Source organism: Podarcis filfolensis (assembly GCF_964270895.1).
Source record: "Podarcis filfolensis genome assembly, chromosome: 2".
Classification (NCBI taxonomy): domain Eukaryota; kingdom Metazoa; phylum Chordata; class Lepidosauria; order Squamata; family Lacertidae; genus Podarcis; species Podarcis filfolensis.
The window spans coordinates 58,688,369-58,707,244 of NC_139605.1; the positions used below are offsets into that span (position 1 = coordinate 58,688,369).

The 18,876-nt window shown below is 40.9% G+C and overlaps 1 protein-coding gene across 3 annotated transcripts in view; it reads right to left on the reverse strand.

The window, feature by feature from the left end:
* The window catches only part of LOC310757963 (cytoplasmic FMR1-interacting protein 2), a 65,111-nt gene that overhangs the window by 44,498 nt on the left and 1,737 nt on the right, over positions 1-18,876 (reverse strand). For all 3 annotated transcript variants that reach the window (XM_083603811.1, XM_083603812.1, XM_083603813.1), the window contains exons 2-9: positions 8,990-9,130; positions 7,725-7,814; positions 7,519-7,596; positions 5,481-5,582; positions 4,050-4,231; positions 3,678-3,774; positions 2,895-3,023; positions 1,712-1,816 (exon numbers count right to left, since the gene is read on the reverse strand). In XM_083603811.1, the coding sequence (XP_083459937.1) occupies positions 1,712-1,816; positions 2,895-3,023; positions 3,678-3,774; positions 4,050-4,231; positions 5,481-5,582; positions 7,519-7,596; positions 7,725-7,814; positions 8,990-9,106 (900 nt within the window). In that variant the 5' untranslated portion in view covers positions 9,107-9,130. The remainder of the gene's footprint in view (positions 1-1,711; positions 1,817-2,894; positions 3,024-3,677; positions 3,775-4,049; positions 4,232-5,480; positions 5,583-7,518; positions 7,597-7,724; positions 7,815-8,989; positions 9,131-18,876) is intronic.

Here is an 18,876-nt window from a genome sequence, read left to right on the forward strand (position 1 = left end):
CCAGTGCCTCAGTTGTAACAACACCACATCATGATGTAAGGTCATTCCGAAGGCATTGTTGGGACGAAAAACGGTCTGCAAACTCCATCCCAAAGAATGAACAGCACAGATTTTCAAACAAACTTTGGCTATTTGGAATCACTGTACTTCGTTCTAACATTGCTTAAAATGGCAAGACCCTTCATGCTACAGCTACTAGGAGTGAAATTCCTTTATGTTGAAATTTATTTTGAAAAAGTTAAGTTTTCCTTTGTTCCCTGTGCATCTCTGTTGTAACCACTACAAGACTGGAAGAAACATGTTAACTTTGGAAACACGTGGAAAACATAAATCATGACCGGCTGAGGTTCTTGGACACATTTTTGCCACATGTTTTCAGTCAAGTGACTCCCCTACACACATTCATTACCCTCACAATATAGACATCAGCCATGAGAACTCATTTTTCATACAACACATGAAGCAGATTTCAGAATTCCAAAACTTGGTTGACAAAGTTTACAAGTGGTCATTGGGTCCACTCATGGGATGCCAGTAACACAGGTAATGGTTAAATTGTGAACTTTTTAATATATGCTGTCTGCCAAATTTTGTTGCCATGTTTGAAAACATATTACACGTGACAACACTGAGGAGAGAAAGAATCTCAATGAAACGCGGCATTCCAAGGAGCACCTCAGCCTGCTACCTTGCTCTTCCTCATTGAGTCTGCCATTTTATTTCTCTCCACACTGGCAGAGCAAGTGGAACTTTGTCAAATGTCCACCCCAATAAGGCCATTCTAAAAGCAGTAAGGCACCACTGGCATTTTTCAAAAAACTGAAGTTGGTGTCTTGGTTACTGAAGAGGGCAGGGTTATCTGAAGAACTGTTCTTTGGCTCTTCTCCACAGTGCACGTGCCTTCTGCTTGCGACATGTTCTATGATCTACATTGCATTGGTTGACATTGGTGCGAAGCCAGGGCTTGATAGGCACATTATCTAGCCTCCTGCCCCCTTCCAACTATTATGCACCTATAGTTTTTGTTACAATTTTTTGAGCATGGGTATTTGCATGGTGTTAAAATACTCAACACATTTGGAAGGCTTCATTTGCAATTGTACAGTACTGACCCCAGCACCTCCCGCCTGCCTACCTATGTAGCTAAAATTCCAAGGCACTTAAATTCACCACTCATGGTAATGAAAGCATTGTTGATAACACAGAATACAGCATTTTCAACAGGGATGGAAATGGACTCTCACTATGGCAGCTCACAGCTTATATGTTATGGGCACAATATCTGGGTATAAGTGGAATCTACCTGTTGCATAACATAGGAACAGATTGCCCTACCCAATATAAAGTACGTAGCCATGCTGTAAAAATCGAACGTGAGTACAATGACTCTGAAATGCTGCAAATATGGACAGTTAGCAGCACCATGACAATATTCCTCAAAGAAAAGTGATGGAAATGGGAAAGAGTGGCACACTAAGAAGCAGGTTGAGACTGCAACTTTAGCAAGTTTTATCCAATATCACAAACATGGCATCAAACAAAAACTCAGCTTACTGTAATGTCAGACACTGAAGATTTCCAATGCAATTGCATTCCAGCATCTCAATCTTTCACAAATTGTGCTTGCTTTGCCCCAGACAGATATCCCAAGCAGCATGACCACAGATTCCTTTGGAGACAATCCTAAGCCAAAGCAATGCCAGACACTGACCTTGAAAAACTTGTCAATTTTACTGAGGTTGATTCTCTTCTTGGCATCTAGTTTGTAAATGTTACTGACATTTCCGTCCATGAGATAGAGACCAAAGCCCATCACCTAGCAGAAAAAATGAGATAAGCATAGAGGTCTGGTGGGAAGAACAGTGATATTTTCAGGAAAGTTATAAGCTAATCCAACATCACAGCTAGGGGTGTTTACGGCTTATCAATTCCAATTTTATTTCTTCTGAAATTCATTAATAATCATAAGAAGCTGCCTTATACTATGCCAGACTTTGTGCATCTAGCCCAATATCGTCTACTCTGACTGACAACACAGGTGAGGTAAGGGTTGTTTTTTAAATGGTAATGCTAGGAATAGGTCCGGTCTCTATAATGAGGAATGTTTCCAAGATACAGCAAGTTTGCCTTTTGTGTGGCTCGGAAGCTTAGTTCAAGGGTAGAATCCTAAACTGGAGAAGAAATGTTTCACACCACCTGAAGACTGGTCTTTATTCTCTGAGGGTACATTACTAACTTTTCTATCCCACTTTTCAGACAGTAATGGTCTCTCAAAGCAGGCACATATCAATTGCCTCCCGTCAGTGGGAACTGTTGCCTGGCAACTGGCAACTACAAGCAAGGGAAGGCTTGCCTACATCATGGGCTGAGTGAGTGTCAGCTGCTTAAACCCACTCTCTTGTCTTAAAAGACACCAGTTGCCTAGTCGGCAGGGGCCTAAGGGAAACACCAAGGATGAGGGAAGGAACTTGTAGGGATACTATGTTATTTTTGTACCCGATACCAGACCTGAATATGGTTTTTATTGTGAGAAATCTTATGTAAGCTGCTTTGAGAGCCTGTCAGGGCTATGAAGTGGGATGTAAGTATTATTAGTAATAATAATAATAATAGTAGTAGTAGAAGTAGTAGTAAAATATGTGGAAGGAAGAGGTATTAAACTGACTCTGCCAAAGACTTGATCCCATTTGTAAATAAAGGGCTGTTGTGTCTTCATGAAGAGGTGAAACTTAAGCCTGACACAATATGGGTAAAAGAAAAAAAAGTGGAAGCAAAATGGGGAGGAAAATAACCAGGAACCATAAAAACATTTATTTTTAGAACAAGGATCACAATGAGAGAGGGAAAGATCAAGAGACAGATAAGTCATCTTTGGAGAGAGGTAGAGACATTACCTTTAGGAGCATATGCTTCTCACTGGGCGTCAAGTACATCTTGTTTTCGTAGTAATCCACACAGATGTTCACAATATCAGCCAACAACTCCTCATAACCTGGAATGACTTCTAGCTGCTGATGCAGGCACTTAAAAAAACGTAACAACCCACAAGACCCTTAGCAATTTCAAACAAAGGACAAAAATAAAAATGTTTAAAGACTGTGAAACTTAATTTAATTACTTCAGTGTACAGAGCCAATAAGTATTGGTTATGGCCTTTCCAGATAACAAATGCAGGTACAAAGGAATTGCGGCACAATGGTTAGGGCAGCCTTCTCCAGCCTGGTGCCTTCAATATTATTATTTTTTTGTACTGAACTCCTATTAGCCATAGCTAGTATAGCCAAAGGTCAGGAATGGTGGGGATTGTAGCCGAAAACACCTGGAGGATACCAGTTGAGAAGCATTGGGACAAGGATTGGAGAAACCCAAGTTCAAATCTCTACTCAAAGGGGCACCTTGGGCCAGTCAATCTTTCTCCACCTAACCTACCTCACAGATTGTTGCAAGGATAAAATGTTTAATGGGGGTGACAACAATCTGATAACAAACCTAGACTAGGTCAATTATTTAACTTTGCTAAATTATTTAATTTTAATTATTTAAATAATTCTATGTTCAAGATGACAGTCTATGACTTAAAAACAGGAATTAAAGCTTTATAACGCACATAAAAAGCAAAACAGTAGTAACTTAACTGAGCACATGACGGGAGAAAAAATAATATAAAACTACCATACCTGTGTGATCCTGTTATGATTTGCTAGGAACATGGAAAGGTTCTGCGATTCCTGAATAGACTGGGGATCAGCCATTTTCCTCAAAAACTGGGCTGCTCTGAAAGACAACAGAAATCCTACCTTGACCAGGGTATTTCTGTACATACTATGCTAGTTTGTGGCCATGTAATACAGGCCTGTAAAAAGAGCCTTTACCATAAGGTTAAGAGAAGCATTCCATTTCATTATCTTTGCTTCCCTAAAAATAGATTTCTACTGCTAAATATTTCTCATAGACTGCTGGAATAACACAGGGCCTAATTCCAAAGGTCCCAACAATTCACCATCTCAGAACGGCAACACTAAAAATGAACTGGCATTCACCAATCTCACCTTTTGTAGGCAGAGTGGTCATTTTTGACACTGCACTTCATATTTTTCAATTCATCCAGGACAGCAAACATGTTGATAAACTTCCCCAATGTCAGTAGATACGCTTCAGAAACAAAGTCTTTCCTTCTCTCTGCATGACACAAACGTTTTACCTCGCTGCAGAATCGCTCAATGGCCTTTCTCTGGAAAACAGCAACAAATGGGTAATTCAGAGGTGGGGTGAAATGGGAAGGCCTTGAGCAAATAGTTGCTGAGAATAGCCTTGTTCTGACTAGGATCAGGATCGCATCGCCTGCTCTTTCCCTTTTTCAGCCTCAACATTGCCATGTTTCCACCCAGCAGTTGAAATCATTGTTCCAAATATTGACCTTTTAGCTTTCTCGACGAGGAAAATTCAAGCAGCAAAAGTGGTTGAATAGTATGTATGTAGTTAGTGCTCGCTTCGGCAGCATATATACTAAAATTGAATAGTATGTATGTAGTTAGACAGACAGACAGACAGACAAATAGAGAGATAGTCTGAAATAAATACCAACTCAGCAAGCAGCAGAGCAGTTTTACCTGCTGAGATGAATAAAATGGTATATGTCCACTGCAAGTGAAAATGAAATGTTAACGTTCTCTTCTGCTTGTGTCCTTCAGCTTTTCAGGTAGAAATTGCAGATCTCAAAACACATTTTCAAAAATGCTGACAGATAATCTTACAGGAAAGAAAACAAACCCACATTTGGTGCTCAGAGCAGCATACCTGACCCCAACATTGCTATTCTATTTAGCGTCCCTCAGAAAAGTGTTTCAGTACTTTGGGCAGACCAATGATATGGCTGCTGTTCTTTATACTGTTACATACAGCTTAGTTACATTCAAGAGGAAAAACGTCTGTTTCAAAAGGTTGTCATCATCTGAGATCATATCCTGTGGCTTGCTAGTTTGGACTATGTTTTGTGTCACAAGTAAAGACCCAAACTGAATTTGAGAGACTAAAACTGTGCCCACATCAGTTATGCAAGTAGTTTGTTGACTCAACAGGGGGAAGGCACAGACAGTTTTGAAAATAGTATGGTGATCGTTCCTTCAAGGCAAGTGTTTGGGCTTGCCAGATGGAATGATTCCCTCTTTCCCAGCCCTGTGTAAGGACTTCTGCTGGCAGGACTCATTAGCTGAATCCCACCCAAAGTTGAATCATGTCAACTAAGAACTTCAAATAGGTCAGCTATGTGAATGAAAAGAATAATGTTACATTTTTGGCAAATGTGCCAAATTTAAAGCAGGCACACTGCTCTCCCACCTCCCCGCAATGAGATAAGGTGAACTAAGGCACATTCCTAGAAGCATTTTCAGCTTTACTCTGCAACATCAGAACTGACCGTGCTGATGAGCAAAGGAGATCATATGGAAGCATAGGAATTTTGAAGCTCCCCCAAAACTTACCTGAAAATACATGAACTTCATGAGCTTTGTAACTTCTGGCTCCAAGACTTCCACAGTCTTTTCATAAATCTCAACCCGATTTGGCTGTTCATTGCACTTTACCTGAAGGACAACACTTATTTTCATTAGTTATCCTAATGGGACAAATGTTCTGCTTTTTTATTTTGACAGCAGCGTGACAGAGATCTGTGATAAGGAGAGTCGCCAAGCCAGATAATTTTGTGAGCATTTTCTAAATAGTAATATGTATCAAAAATGATCTTTGGCCAGCAGCACATACTTTATATTTGCTTAACACTTTGTTTCTATTTGCATTTGGGAAGACATCATAATATTGCATTTGCACTTTCATCGCTTATTCTTTTTTGTTTCTAAATTTTCTAAAGTTTTTGGTTTTTTAATTAAATCAAATCTTATCTTCCAAAACAATTTAAATAAAAAACACTGCTTTTTAATTATTTTCCTTTAGAAGAAAAAAAATCTTCCACACTCAATAAGACCAGGTTACAAAAAAAAAATCTACACTTATTTTCATATATTAAATGACTAGCTGAATAAAGAGATCTTCTGTAGCAGGACAGCCTATACCTATATGAACCTGCCAGAGCCCAATTATTGGCTTCAAAGGCCCTGTTCTCTAGCCTGACACTAAAGTCAATTGTTTTGGCAGGTACTAGGGAAAGAGCCTTTTCAGTGATGGCTCCACAAACGTCTGCAATTACCTCCCCCAAAATTATGGTTGCCTCCCTCTCTTGTGGCCTTGAAGCGGCACCAAAATATTTCTTATTTATTCCACCAAGCTTTATTGATGGTGCCCTACATAGATTTTTATTGTAATCAGTTTTGTGAGTGCTTGTGACCTACAAGGTGAACTAGAAACAGATTGAATAAATACACACGAAGCCTCTGTGAAGTTAACTGAAGTGTAGCATACACTGCATGGCAGATAGGCAGAACAACAGAAGTAGATACATCAGGCTCTCAAGAATTTGTGCACAATTTTTTTCTTTCTCTCCTAAGAGTCATTCCCTTCATCAGCATGATCTAGTGGTCTTTTAACCTGGTTTGCATAAATTCGCCTGCAATATGCTTCAGTGATCAAAGCAAGAAACTAGATCATGTGATCAAAAATTCATGTGAAGCAAGGAAATATTCAGCTGGGATTTACAAAGACTAAAGGGATAGGGACACATTAGTCAAACAGCAAAAGATAACCCTTAGGAGAACTGCATATTGATCCAGCTTGGAGTCCATAATGGCACCAATACCAGCACTGCTTGCTGAATTAGAGTATTTCCCAGGCTGCATATAGAGCAATCTGGTATCATACTGAATTCACACTGGAAATGGTATTTATAAGTTAATCACAATAGCCCAGAGGAGGCCTTAACAGTGCTTAGTGCAATGCTATTCTCTGTGACCTGTATGGCATTTGGAAGCTTATGCTGATGAAATAGGAATGACATTGTTGATTTGTGTTTAATATAGGCATCTTAACAAACACAGTGGGAGAAAATTTGGATCCCCAGAAGACAAGCTCCTGACCCAGTAACAAAGGCCCATACGAACATAAGAAGAGTCTGTTGGATCTGGCCAGTGGCCCAACCAGTCCAGCATCCTGTTCTCACAGTGGCCAACTAAATGCAAGCAGGCCCTAAGCACAACATCTCTCTCCCCTCCTGTGGTTTTCAGCAACTGATATTCAGAAGTATACTGTCTCCAACCATGGAAGAAGAGCACAGCCATTATAGCTAGTAGATACTGATAGCTTTATCATCCATGAATTTGTCTAATCCCCTCTTAAAGCCACCCCACCCTGATCACACAAACTCAGAACCTCAGCACCGCTTCATGAACATTTTGATAGTGAGAAGATGGAAAACGTGTATCATCCTCACCAAGACCCAAATCAGAGCCCCTATGCCAATACCTTAGCCCTGGTTCTCTGCAATTCTTCTAAATATTTCCATCCCTTGTTCCCCCTGGACTGTAATTTCTGTCTGAGTGGGCTGGGCTTGAGTCCAACCGTACATCTTACCTGGGGAATGGCCCTGGAACAGCTCCTCCAGGTGTAAAGCATCACTGCATATTCATGCCCTTCCTCCAGCATTTCATTCTGGAAGACAGACACACATTTTGGCAGAATGGCAGTGCTGGTTACCACAAAAAAACAATTACACTTCAACCAACTTTACACCGAGTCCCCTTTAGTGTAGGCAGCTGTGTATAATCTATGGCACTTACCATGCTTGAGTGCACTGTAGCTTGTTCAATATACCTAGCAATGCCAGTTACAAAGGCATTTCTGTCTTCAAAATTGGTGTCAAAGTTGGCCTGCGAGCAAATAAAAAAACAAAGGTTAATGCCGCTCGCAGTTAGAGCAAGCTCTCACACACAGAGTAACACTTATTTGATAGCTGGAACACATAGATTTATTATGCAGTCACTACAGTGTCATTGTCTTTTATCACCTCAAGTAATTAGTCAACAAGGGAATCCATAGTAGCAGGTTTTAATAAACCATATGGTGTGGTCATTCACAAGGCAGTAGCCAACAATCTGGATGAGTGAATTCATGCTTATTTGATCATTACTGTGCTTAGAACACACACCTATAACCAATACATGTTTCCACAAGACAGCATGGAAAGGGAAGCAAAGGGATCATAGCCCTGTTTGAAAGATGGTCAATCAATCTCAGGAAGGAAACTGTTATACAAGAAAAGGTTCCCGTGCTTTCACCGGGGTCAGCGTCAGTCAAACTTTCCCCAGAGAAAGCATGCAATGCAAGAGAGGGAAAAATATATATATGAGGGAAGAGTTCTGAAACTTTATTAAGGCCTGGAATCTCAGTGGTATAAGGTCTCTTCCACCTCAGTCATTTTTTATTATCTAAACAGTCAAAACAGAAAGAAATTGAGGCATAGGATTTAATCACCCTCAGCTTCCCTCCTCCATCTCAACCTTTCAGCTTCTTGCTCTGTTGAAAATATTTAGACCAACACAGGAAACAACTTCCCTGATTTTTTTGTAACTCCTTGTGGAAGAATTTATTATTAAAAGAGCACGGTGTAACATCAGCTCGTGTAGCACTGACCAGTTTTAGCAGAAGATTTACACTGGTTGCATGACGTGATACTTTGGGTCGAACTTGGTAACAGATGTGAGCAGTGAATATGCCACTTTGCATGTTTGCAAAATACTTCACTACAGCCTATTTGTGTCAGCCATCGGCCATAGCAACAAAAGAACATTGGGATGTACAGAGAACAAAATAAAAAGTTGATTATATAAAACACAGTTTAGGGTCATGAATCAGCAATCAAATAGTGGACCTTCTTCTGAATGCCCCAGCTAGAAACCTTGTAGTCATCCTTTGTTGCTTACTGTATTACATATTTCCCCAATCACAATGTTTTCTGCTTGACTTCAAAATACCACGAACTGCAGAAATGAATGGCAAAAGCATGCAGGCCCTAGAATAAAATGTTTGAAGACCTGCTGTTTACCTGGTACATGATAGACGATGGAGGTGGCTCGATGCATGGCTGCTGATCAGGTAATGGCAGCTCCTCCAGCAGGTCCACATTGGACAGAGCATCCTCCAGTGTTACGTGAGTTGTCATGGCTCCAAGCTTTCAGACTCACAACTAAACTCAAAGAAAATAAGATTATGTTAGAGAACCAGTGCCAGAAAACTTAGGGATTCAGAACAAATGGAATCAAATTAGACAACAGGCCAACATGCAAACACATGCCCCACTAAAATCAGTAGGAATTAAACAAGATGTAACTATGGATTGGAATGCAGACTGGACTGTAATACTATACACACTTAGCTCCACCAGGCCAACAACACACCATATACTGCTGAGTTAACCTGCATAGGACAAAGCTGCATGGCTGCATTTCCAAAGGGAAACTGCCATAAGATAGCATTAAGATAGCCTGCTGGTAGCCCACATGTGGATCGCTGAGATCATTAGGAAAACCACGTTGACTTGATTTGATTTACATACACAAGCAGTTAAGACAAGGCTACACCACAATCATATAGTGGGCAGGTAGATAAAATGTTTTCGTCTTGAGAAAGATAAAAGAGACACAGATGAGAGGTACAAGGATAATTTGTAGCATTCCAGTACCTTGTGTATCTAAAGATCTTGAGACTACCTTCTGCATGCCATTTGTGCAATACTAACCTTGTAATGCGGTTACCATGCTATGGGCCAACAGCACACCATTACTGTGGTGCAGCCGCTTTAAGAAGCATTGCCTCACTGTCTTAAACTATTTCCATACACAAACAGTCCCGAGTAACACTCTGGGAACTCTGCTCTGCTTTTTTAAAATGTACAAACTTTATAATTTCATGTACCTACTGAGTCCCCTGAGTATGGAGAAACCAACCCCGTTTGTCAGAAGAGAAGTCCTCAGTGATAACACTTTCACATGTGACACCCAGAAAACATTTCCCTTATTTTGCAGCATCTTTCAAAAGCTTCTACTTATCCAGTTAATTCAATTGTTCTGATCATGTGCTTCTTTTAATATTCTGTGTACTTTGTTATTTTTCACATCAGAAAAAGGAAACAACCAACAAATGTCTACAGCACTTGCACAGGCACCTGCAGTGTGGTGGGAAAGTGTGGTTATATCTGCAAAGGAAACACAACCTTAAGAGAACATGTGCAGATTCAGTGCAGCAGATACACTGGCATTATTGCTCAATAAAATAAATGCCTCTTCTACTTCTGTTTATGAGGTTTTATCAATTAAGTTTGGCCTCTGTCAATATAACCCAGAGGCCGACATTGCTGAATAAACTAATTATTATTCCTGAGTCTGTAAAATTCTGATAATTCATCCGAGCACACTATAGAACTGTTGAATTATCTTTACATTCCCATGGGGCATTTTAGATTGGATCAAACAACTAATTGATTCTTTACAGGTCAAACTACATTCTCTGAAGTCTACTGAATGGGGAGTGGGGGGGGAGATGTGCAAAGGTGTCTATGTCTAGCAGAGGAATGTGTTTCCTCCCCTTGTACAAGGACTTATGGATGTCTGTTTATCTTTATTTATCTGTGGACCAGTAGGCCCTGCAAAACTGTAGTGGTCATCAAGGCTCTGTTATTTAATGTGTTACAATCTCAAGTATGGAAGCGACAACAGATGGACACAACGATCAGATGAGGTAATTCTGAAAAGGTCCTTATGGCAAGTGTGATAAACAGCTGTCACAGCAAAGCAGCTGCCTGCCTAGGCTTTGTGGTCAGTGATTTACAAGAAAAGGTTTCCAGAAGGAAGAAATATGGGTCACACCAACTATTCTCATTTTGAAGGAGCTGAACTCAAACTCTTTACACATTCATAGAACCCAAAGAGCTTGCATTTCATTGCCCCTGGGAGCAAGCCCAAAGATAGGCGGAGTAGCAATCCTCTTGAGGAATGCACACATTATAATAATATTCCCTCAGAGGTACTGAAGTGAATGCCTCTTGTTTATCTCACTGCAGTCTTGCATGAAATGAGGTTATATCCCACAGTTCGATTCTGTCACATTTTTATTCTGTGCATCTCAGGGCTGCTTCACACCTACTGATAAATGTGCAAACCTGGCATTGAGGTTTCCCTCCCAGGTGATGTGAGGTGATGTGAAAGTCCTATTTAAGGTGCCTGATATGTGATAACGCTTCGCATTTTGAAGTGTTCAGCAGCTGGAGAAGAGGGCTGGAGTGCCTCAGAAAGTGGCCATTGGTCTCAGAACTGGAATGTTGCATGTGGACAAGAGCATCTCTTTCTGACATGAACATTAATTGTTTTGCTCACGCAGAGAAGCTTAGAAAACAATAACAACAAATTTCTTGTAGTTGCTGGATCATTCCATGTTACATAATGTCTGCAGCCTATTTATAATAGTCCCTTTGCCTTCTGGGCATAAGATACATGACTAACAATGCAATCCTTATCATTTCCACTTAGAAATCTTATTGCATTTAGTAGCGCTTACTCCCAGGTAAGTGGGCTTAGGACAGCAGCCCAAGTTTATCTTTACAAAACCGCGTTAGAAAGCAAAATATCTTCAGTGCAAACTCCATCCCACATAGCAGATTTCATGCTGTGCTTCTGCTCCACATATTTCTTTGTGCATGTGCTCATGAAATGAAGGAGACTACATGTGCGTTTAACGGCTTCATGACATGGAGAGGTTCAGCAGGCATGGCTGCTCCTGTCACTGCTGGTTGCTTTGAGATGCTGTTTTCTTTGAGGGCGGAAGTTTCACTGGCAGAGACTCTGTGTGAAAATGTTGTTGAAAGTAAAGGAAGCTAGGGCAGGTCTGAAGCTAGAAAGCCTTGCTTACAACATGGCTGAGTATTGTTATCACTCAAATATTGCTTCTTACAAAAGTTTGGCTGTAATATGGAAAGGGGAAAGGATGTACTATTCCCCTCTAAAGCAGCACAATTGTTCATTGATATCATTACCCCAAACAGACAAAAATATTTAAATGAGAACAGCGAAGCAAAATATATCCATATTCTGCATAATTAGAATTGCCAGGGGTTTTTTTCTGGCTTGGTCCCTGGCATGCTGAAATGTTAACAGATGAAGCTTTCCCCACCATTTAATTTCCCTACCAAGAAAAATTACCCCAGCAAAGTATCTGCTCCTTGGGCAGCTGTTCAAAGCACAGCAGCCCTTTCGGCGGGGGTGGGGGGAGTGGCAACCCTACCTACCATTGATTCAACTTGAAAAAGCTTACACACTAATCTCATGTCTTTTCCTTTTCAATTCATGATTTTAAGGAGAGATTTTTGTTGCTATAATGGCAGAATTATCAAGCTTTCCCACATGAGCCAAGAACATCTGCTACTTAGTGCCGCCGCCGCTGTCATCATCTCCACAGCCATAAAAGCCAAATAGTTCCTTCTTTTTTCCAGTGATACTGCAATGGGGTCACTGGGTCAGTGATCCTCAAAAGGTCAGCAGGGGGTATTAGCCAACAGAAGCCATCTGTGCCTCGTGGGTTTATATGGGACAGAGCTGACAAAGCGAGTGTTCAAAAGAGAAAACAGGATGGGGTGGGAGGGATATAAACTGTACTCTTTGTGGTTCATGTATAGGTGCAATACTTCCTGCACTGTCATGCCTGACCGACTACTGTTACAGCACCAAGCTCTCAACAGATAACTACATACTTTCTACACTAGAAGTGGATTGCATCAGCTAACTTGAAAGAAGGGACTTTTTTCCATCCCCCCCCCAAAAAAAAACACAAGGAGACTTTTGACCTTTCACACAGCACATACTCTGCTTCAAATTACATGATGAAGCACAGAAGACACTATCTCCAAAAAATCTTAAGTGATCCGCCCCCTTCTTAAAAATTATTTTCTGTGCAATGCCTTCTGTTATTCACAGAGGACCTAAAAAGAGTATTTAAGTATTTCCAGACATGACAAAGCCAGCCTAAACCAGCAACTCCCTAGGCAAAATTATCACTAGAGTAGGATGACCTTGTGCTGTCTGGAAGCACTTGTTCCATGATGAACATGGGAAAGCTACTCAATTGGTCTGGGGCAATTGCTTTCATAAATGTGCAGTCACCATCCTATGCAGATCAAAAGAATAGCTTCTCCATGTTTAACAAGGAGCATATGATTCAGAAATCAACTTAGAACGGCTCCATCTTCAACACTGCAGAATTCCAAAAAACAAAGTTGTGACTGAAGAAGATAGTCAAAGAGTCAAACTACTAGAAGACATTTGAACAGCAGGTAATCATCAAAATGCTACCTGCAAAACAGATAACTCAAGCAGGTCAACCAACACACACACACACACACACACACACACACACTGCAAAACAACAACACAAAACTGCCTCCAAGTAAACTGCTAGCCATCAAAACTGTCACTTAGCAATTCTAACCTAAGGAATAGCCCTTCTCAACCTGAGCATCAGTCATGAGCCTGAGAAATACAATACCATTTTATATGCCAAAGGAAATGTTATAGGGACAGTTTGAAACTCTCCATTCACAAGTCACATTCCACGTGTGGGAACCGCTCAGGCACAACCAAGGCAAGGTTTCTGGTCCCTTCCTGTGCACATGAGCCGGTCTTGGAGAAGTGGAGAAGCGTCTTTCTTTTCTGGCCTCAGAGTCACCTGAGTCCTGCTCCCCTGCTTGCTTCAAAAAGACTGCTTGGGTGTTGGATGAGAAGTGAAGGGGGTGGGTGTGAAACTCTGAGCAGAGGCGCCTCCCCCCCCAGCTGGCCATCTGGGGTAACTGCCTGGTGGGCAGCAAGAGGGTTGGCACGTTTATTATTATTAGTGCAGGAAGAAGAGGTAGCCGGGAAGAAGCAGCTCTGGTTCAGGCTGTGATGGTGCTTCCATGCGGGGCTAGGAATACACAGTCGCCTTTTCTTTTCTTTCCTTCCCTCCATCCCTTTTGCTCGGTGTCGCCTCACTCACATTCACTGATCCTGCCTGTGGAGAGAGGCGACCCCTCCTTGGAGTGGGATCATAGAAGGACACTTACGGTAAGTCTCAGGTTTGCAAACGGGACACTCAAGGTGGGCGTCTCTGCCACAGTGTTAGAAACTGAGATATGAAAGCTAGAAGCTAAATGGCACCTTAATCCTAGGTTATCGGTGCAACAACAGAATGTCTAGGTGCACTTCTTTAATAACAAGAATACAAAGCTGAAAATGAATGAACTGCAGCTAAAATATTATGTTCATTTTTCACATGGTCTAGTCCTCATGTGAAGACTGCAAAAAACAAAGCCTTGCATCCCCTGCTCACCCCCTAATATTCTTAAAAGGGTCTCTTCTCCATGCTTCAGAGAGAGACTGGAAGTGGGGAAACAGAAAAAGGCCCCCCTTTCCTTCCACTCTGCAGGCAGGCCCTGGATTCTCCCTATACCCCCTTCATATAAATATATCTTTTTGGCACCATAATTAACACATATTAAAGGCCTATACAACTGATGGCAAAGTCTGGGGACCGTGTTCCACAGCTGGGATGTTGTTACTGGGAAGGCCTCTGGTAGCTCACAGAACCCCAAATTTCACTCAGGGTTGGAAGCACCAGAAGGACCACCCCAGTAAACCTCAAGCCATAGGTAAGCTCATATGGGGAGCCTATAACAGCAAAGGTGCTCCTGATTCTTGTGTTGAATCATGGAAGGTTATATAGAGAAGGTTCAGGGAAGGCTTTCTGTTATCCTCTCAGTTTCAGTGCAGCTGCACCCACTCAGGCCATTCCTTGGCCTGGTTTGGAACTCACAGGGCGCAACAATGACATTGCCCTCAAAGAGGTGGAACTATATCTTGCTCTTGCATTTCAGAGTTGTACCCTCAACGTACAACTCAGGACTTGCTTGTCCTCGGTGTAAAGGAATTGTAATAATCTGATGCTGTACATAGTTTTGCATAAAAGTCTTGCTGTTCCACATTTTTTGAAATTGTTTTGGATTAGTAAATATATGAGCACCTTGTCTCAAATATTTTGTTTAAAAAAATATTATTTTGTTTGAGAATGATTAAGAAAAAAACCACAAAAGTAAGGCTTGGGTGGGGCATTCCTCACCCCCTTCCTTTTTCAGGCCTTTCCATCTCTAATCCAAGATCAGCCATATTCAGAGTAGACTCAATGAATTAATAGATATGACTAAGTTATATCCATTAATTTCAACAGATCTACTCTGGGAGGAATTCAGTGTAGCACTAATTTGATTGTTCTATCAGGACAAGCAATTTGGCTTGCTAGACGGACTGATCCCCTCTCTTCTCCATGAGCTGCTCCAGGGGGTTCTTGCAAACAACCTCCCCCCATAAGCCAATTGCATGGCGTCTGCAGACCTTCTGGTGATGGGACTCATTTGTTGAATCCTGTCCTCTAAGTAATAGTTAATTGGATGTAACCAAAACATTCTAATTAAATTATCAAAATGTGTGCATTCCGAATAAAGTAAATACCACATATTCCAAACTGACACATATTTCACAGAAATAATTAATATTGAAAAATGAGTTGGGTCAGCTGTCCCATCTGTTATATATCATTAGCCCAATGAGCTTCGAGATCCAATTTTTGATTTTACATAATATATTGCTATGGTGGTAGAGTTCCTGCTGTGACCATAGGTCAGACTATGGCCAACTCATGGGTTCTTCTGACCCACGTGTGGAAGACCATTGGTCTAATGGGAACCAGCAGGAATACTGCAAAGAAGCTAAAAAATGTAATTGAGGCACACATTTACTGAACTACCATCAGCCTAAAGTTTTCAATAGTTTTAATAGTTTTCATTAGTTTTCAATAGTTCAAAATTTTTCATTTTTAATACCAATTCTCATCTCATTTGCTCAATTCTATGAATTAATGTATGACATTCATTCCCACCATATGTCCCTATGCTATCACTTTAGAATTACTGTATTCCACTGGGATACTGCTTTTCTAAACACTTTATACCAAGAAGAACTATTAGGGGGTCCTAGTGGTGTTGTAGAAATACCTGTCGCTTTGATGGATAGCTATATATTTACACTAAGCCAGGACATGGAAGCTATGCAATTAAAGCACTTCCTATAAGCACACATTAATTCTTATGAAATAAAATTCTGCTCTGTAACAATAAGCTACGCTAATGAAACATCCACCAAATTATTTGAAAATGCCCTCTTTCACTGTTGTCTACAAAGCGTAACATTAGTTATTTATTTAAGGGACATATACTGTACTACACTTTCTGAGAGTGTCCACATAGTACCTTCTCATACAGTATTTTAAAATGCAAACACATTCCAAAAAACCTTTTAAAAGTCAGCAACAATAAATAATAATGTTAAAATCACCAGCATAAATTTTAACTCAGCCTTAACCCAGTTAACTCATTCATGTCTCCCTCTATCAAAAACTTTTTTTAAAAAAACGTGTGAGATGGGGGTCTGCCTAATCACTACAGAACTGCATTCCATAATTTCAGGTTATATACATTTGCTCATCAGTCAAACTGACTTTACAGGCAGGCACTGAAGTCAGCCCTCTGAGTTCTTAAGCTGTGGGCAAGACCATATGGCTTCAAGTGATCCTTTAAATAACTTGCTTGGCTCCAAACCATCCCGGGCTTTAAAGGTAATAACCAGTACTTTAACGTGGGTCCAAAAATGCACTGGCAACCCAATCAAGGTAGCATGTGCTGACCACCTGCCAATAACCAGATGGCTATGCTCTACATCAGCTGAAGTTTCTGAAACAGATTCAAAGGCAGCCCTATGTGAAACACATTACAGTAGCTCATGCACTGCTAGTTCTTCCTAGTGGGCTTCTATGGGTTCCAAGGTCTGTTTCATGAAGCCCACACACAGGACACCCCTCACCACACAAAACAGCTCTGTTGGACGACACTGAGGTGGACAACGCTATATCACAATGGTGATGGACACATATGATTTGTTCACTATTATCACCATCAAAGGCCAAGACATCAAGTGAGTTCTTACCTGTATTAGGTCATTTTGGCTACAAGTTGTCTGACACCCTGTGCTCTAGCCGTGGAGCCTATCACTTAATTACTCTAAGCTCCTACAAGTATATAGGAGTATATAGGACTCTGCAGATGGCCAGCGCTGACAGTCCAGGTCCCTCTGGTTCAATCAGCCAGCAAGGATGGAGCATCAAAACCATCCCAGACCCCTGGGAAGCTTACAGGTCAAACCTGATCAAGTAATGACATTATCATCTGTTCCAGACAGAAGGCAAGATCCATTGTGAGTTCTGCAACATGCACTGGCTGAGATATAATCTAAGACAGGTCCATGATTGTCATGGAGGCCATGAATTCCTGAACTACACCAGACAAAGTCACCTTAGCTTTTATGTTGAAATCACCCAGAACCATCCGCCTCATGCATTGATGTTTTCCCTGTGATGACTCCTTTCTTTCCTTCCCAGGAATATAAGGCGGTAGAGACGGAGACAAATAGACAATTCCTTGTTACACCCCTAAAGGGACATCCCCCTTCTTCTCATAGCTGAAATGTTAGAATATACATATCTAATACAAGTTGAAATGGAAGACCCAATGACTGTATTTGGATGGGACACTAAACTATGATTTAGCATTAAGTGCACAAGCCTTGAGCTTGCACACTCCTCCAGCTCCCTCTCTTCTCGGGTGGCCACAAGGAATACAGAAGTTTCCATTTCCATCTAACCAGAGTTACTTATTATGTCAGAACAGCTCCAGGCGCATACCCAGGTTCTTCTCCATGGGTACTGTGGTGTATCTAACTTCCCATTCTGGCTGCAGTTTCTAACATAGCACCAGAAGCCACTGCAAAAGATCTTCCAACTTTCAGAAATAGCATTTAACTCTTGTTTGGATTTTAAATGACTGTAAGCTGCCTTTGGGGAGTGGGAAAGTGAGGTACACATAATAAATAAAATAAAATAAAAAGCTAAAATGAGGTTGGGGAATGAGAAGGTTTGTAGGAAAACAAAACTTAATTGTAAGAAAAACAGATGATCTAGAATATATGCAGAAATGCACACAATGACACCACAGGGAGACTTCTAAAACACTCATTTAGGAGAGTGTGGTTAGTTCGTTGGTAGGTAGGTTGGTAGGGGCTGTTTCCTAGATGACTTCTGTGAAGAGGTGCATCTCTCACTCTGAGAACTGCTGTGTTGAGCAAAGCTTAGTTTTAAAATAGTTAGAGCCAGATGATTACTTACATTTCAGCAACCAAAAATCCTCTACACATCCTGAGGTGCAGTTCACTGTCTAATACAACAAATAACACCTGATCACAGCTTGCCTTCCTTTCCATTTCCTGCAGGTCAGTTCAACCTCATTACTTAAGATTATTTTGATGTGAAACCCAACAGCCCCAGCCACCACAATGACAGCAACAGATGGCTCAGAGGCCCCCTCTGAATCACCAACAATATCCTTTTCAGCTGCAACTTCAAATTCTGGTTTGTTCTTTTATTTATTTATTTATTTACATTTAACTCCCACTAAGCACATATGGGAAAAAGAGTCCAGAGAAGCTCCATCAGAACTCACCCACTTCTATTTGCCCTTCTCATGTTTTCTCCCCTCACAGATCTCAGCTGTGAGTTGTGCAGCAATTCTCTGCAAAACCAATTCATCTCCTGTCATCTGGGACCTTCTTGGCCCTATAAACTAGCTAATTCATTTCCAACCCACTCACACCTTGTGGGTTCAAAAGTTTGACTCAGACAAATGCTTCTGTATAACATTGTTTAAATGTATTCTCAAGGATGGAATGCAGATATGAGTGTACATGACACAGGACAGGAAAAGAATTTTAAAAAAATCAAGCTTGATTTATTATTGCCCAAACCAAAATA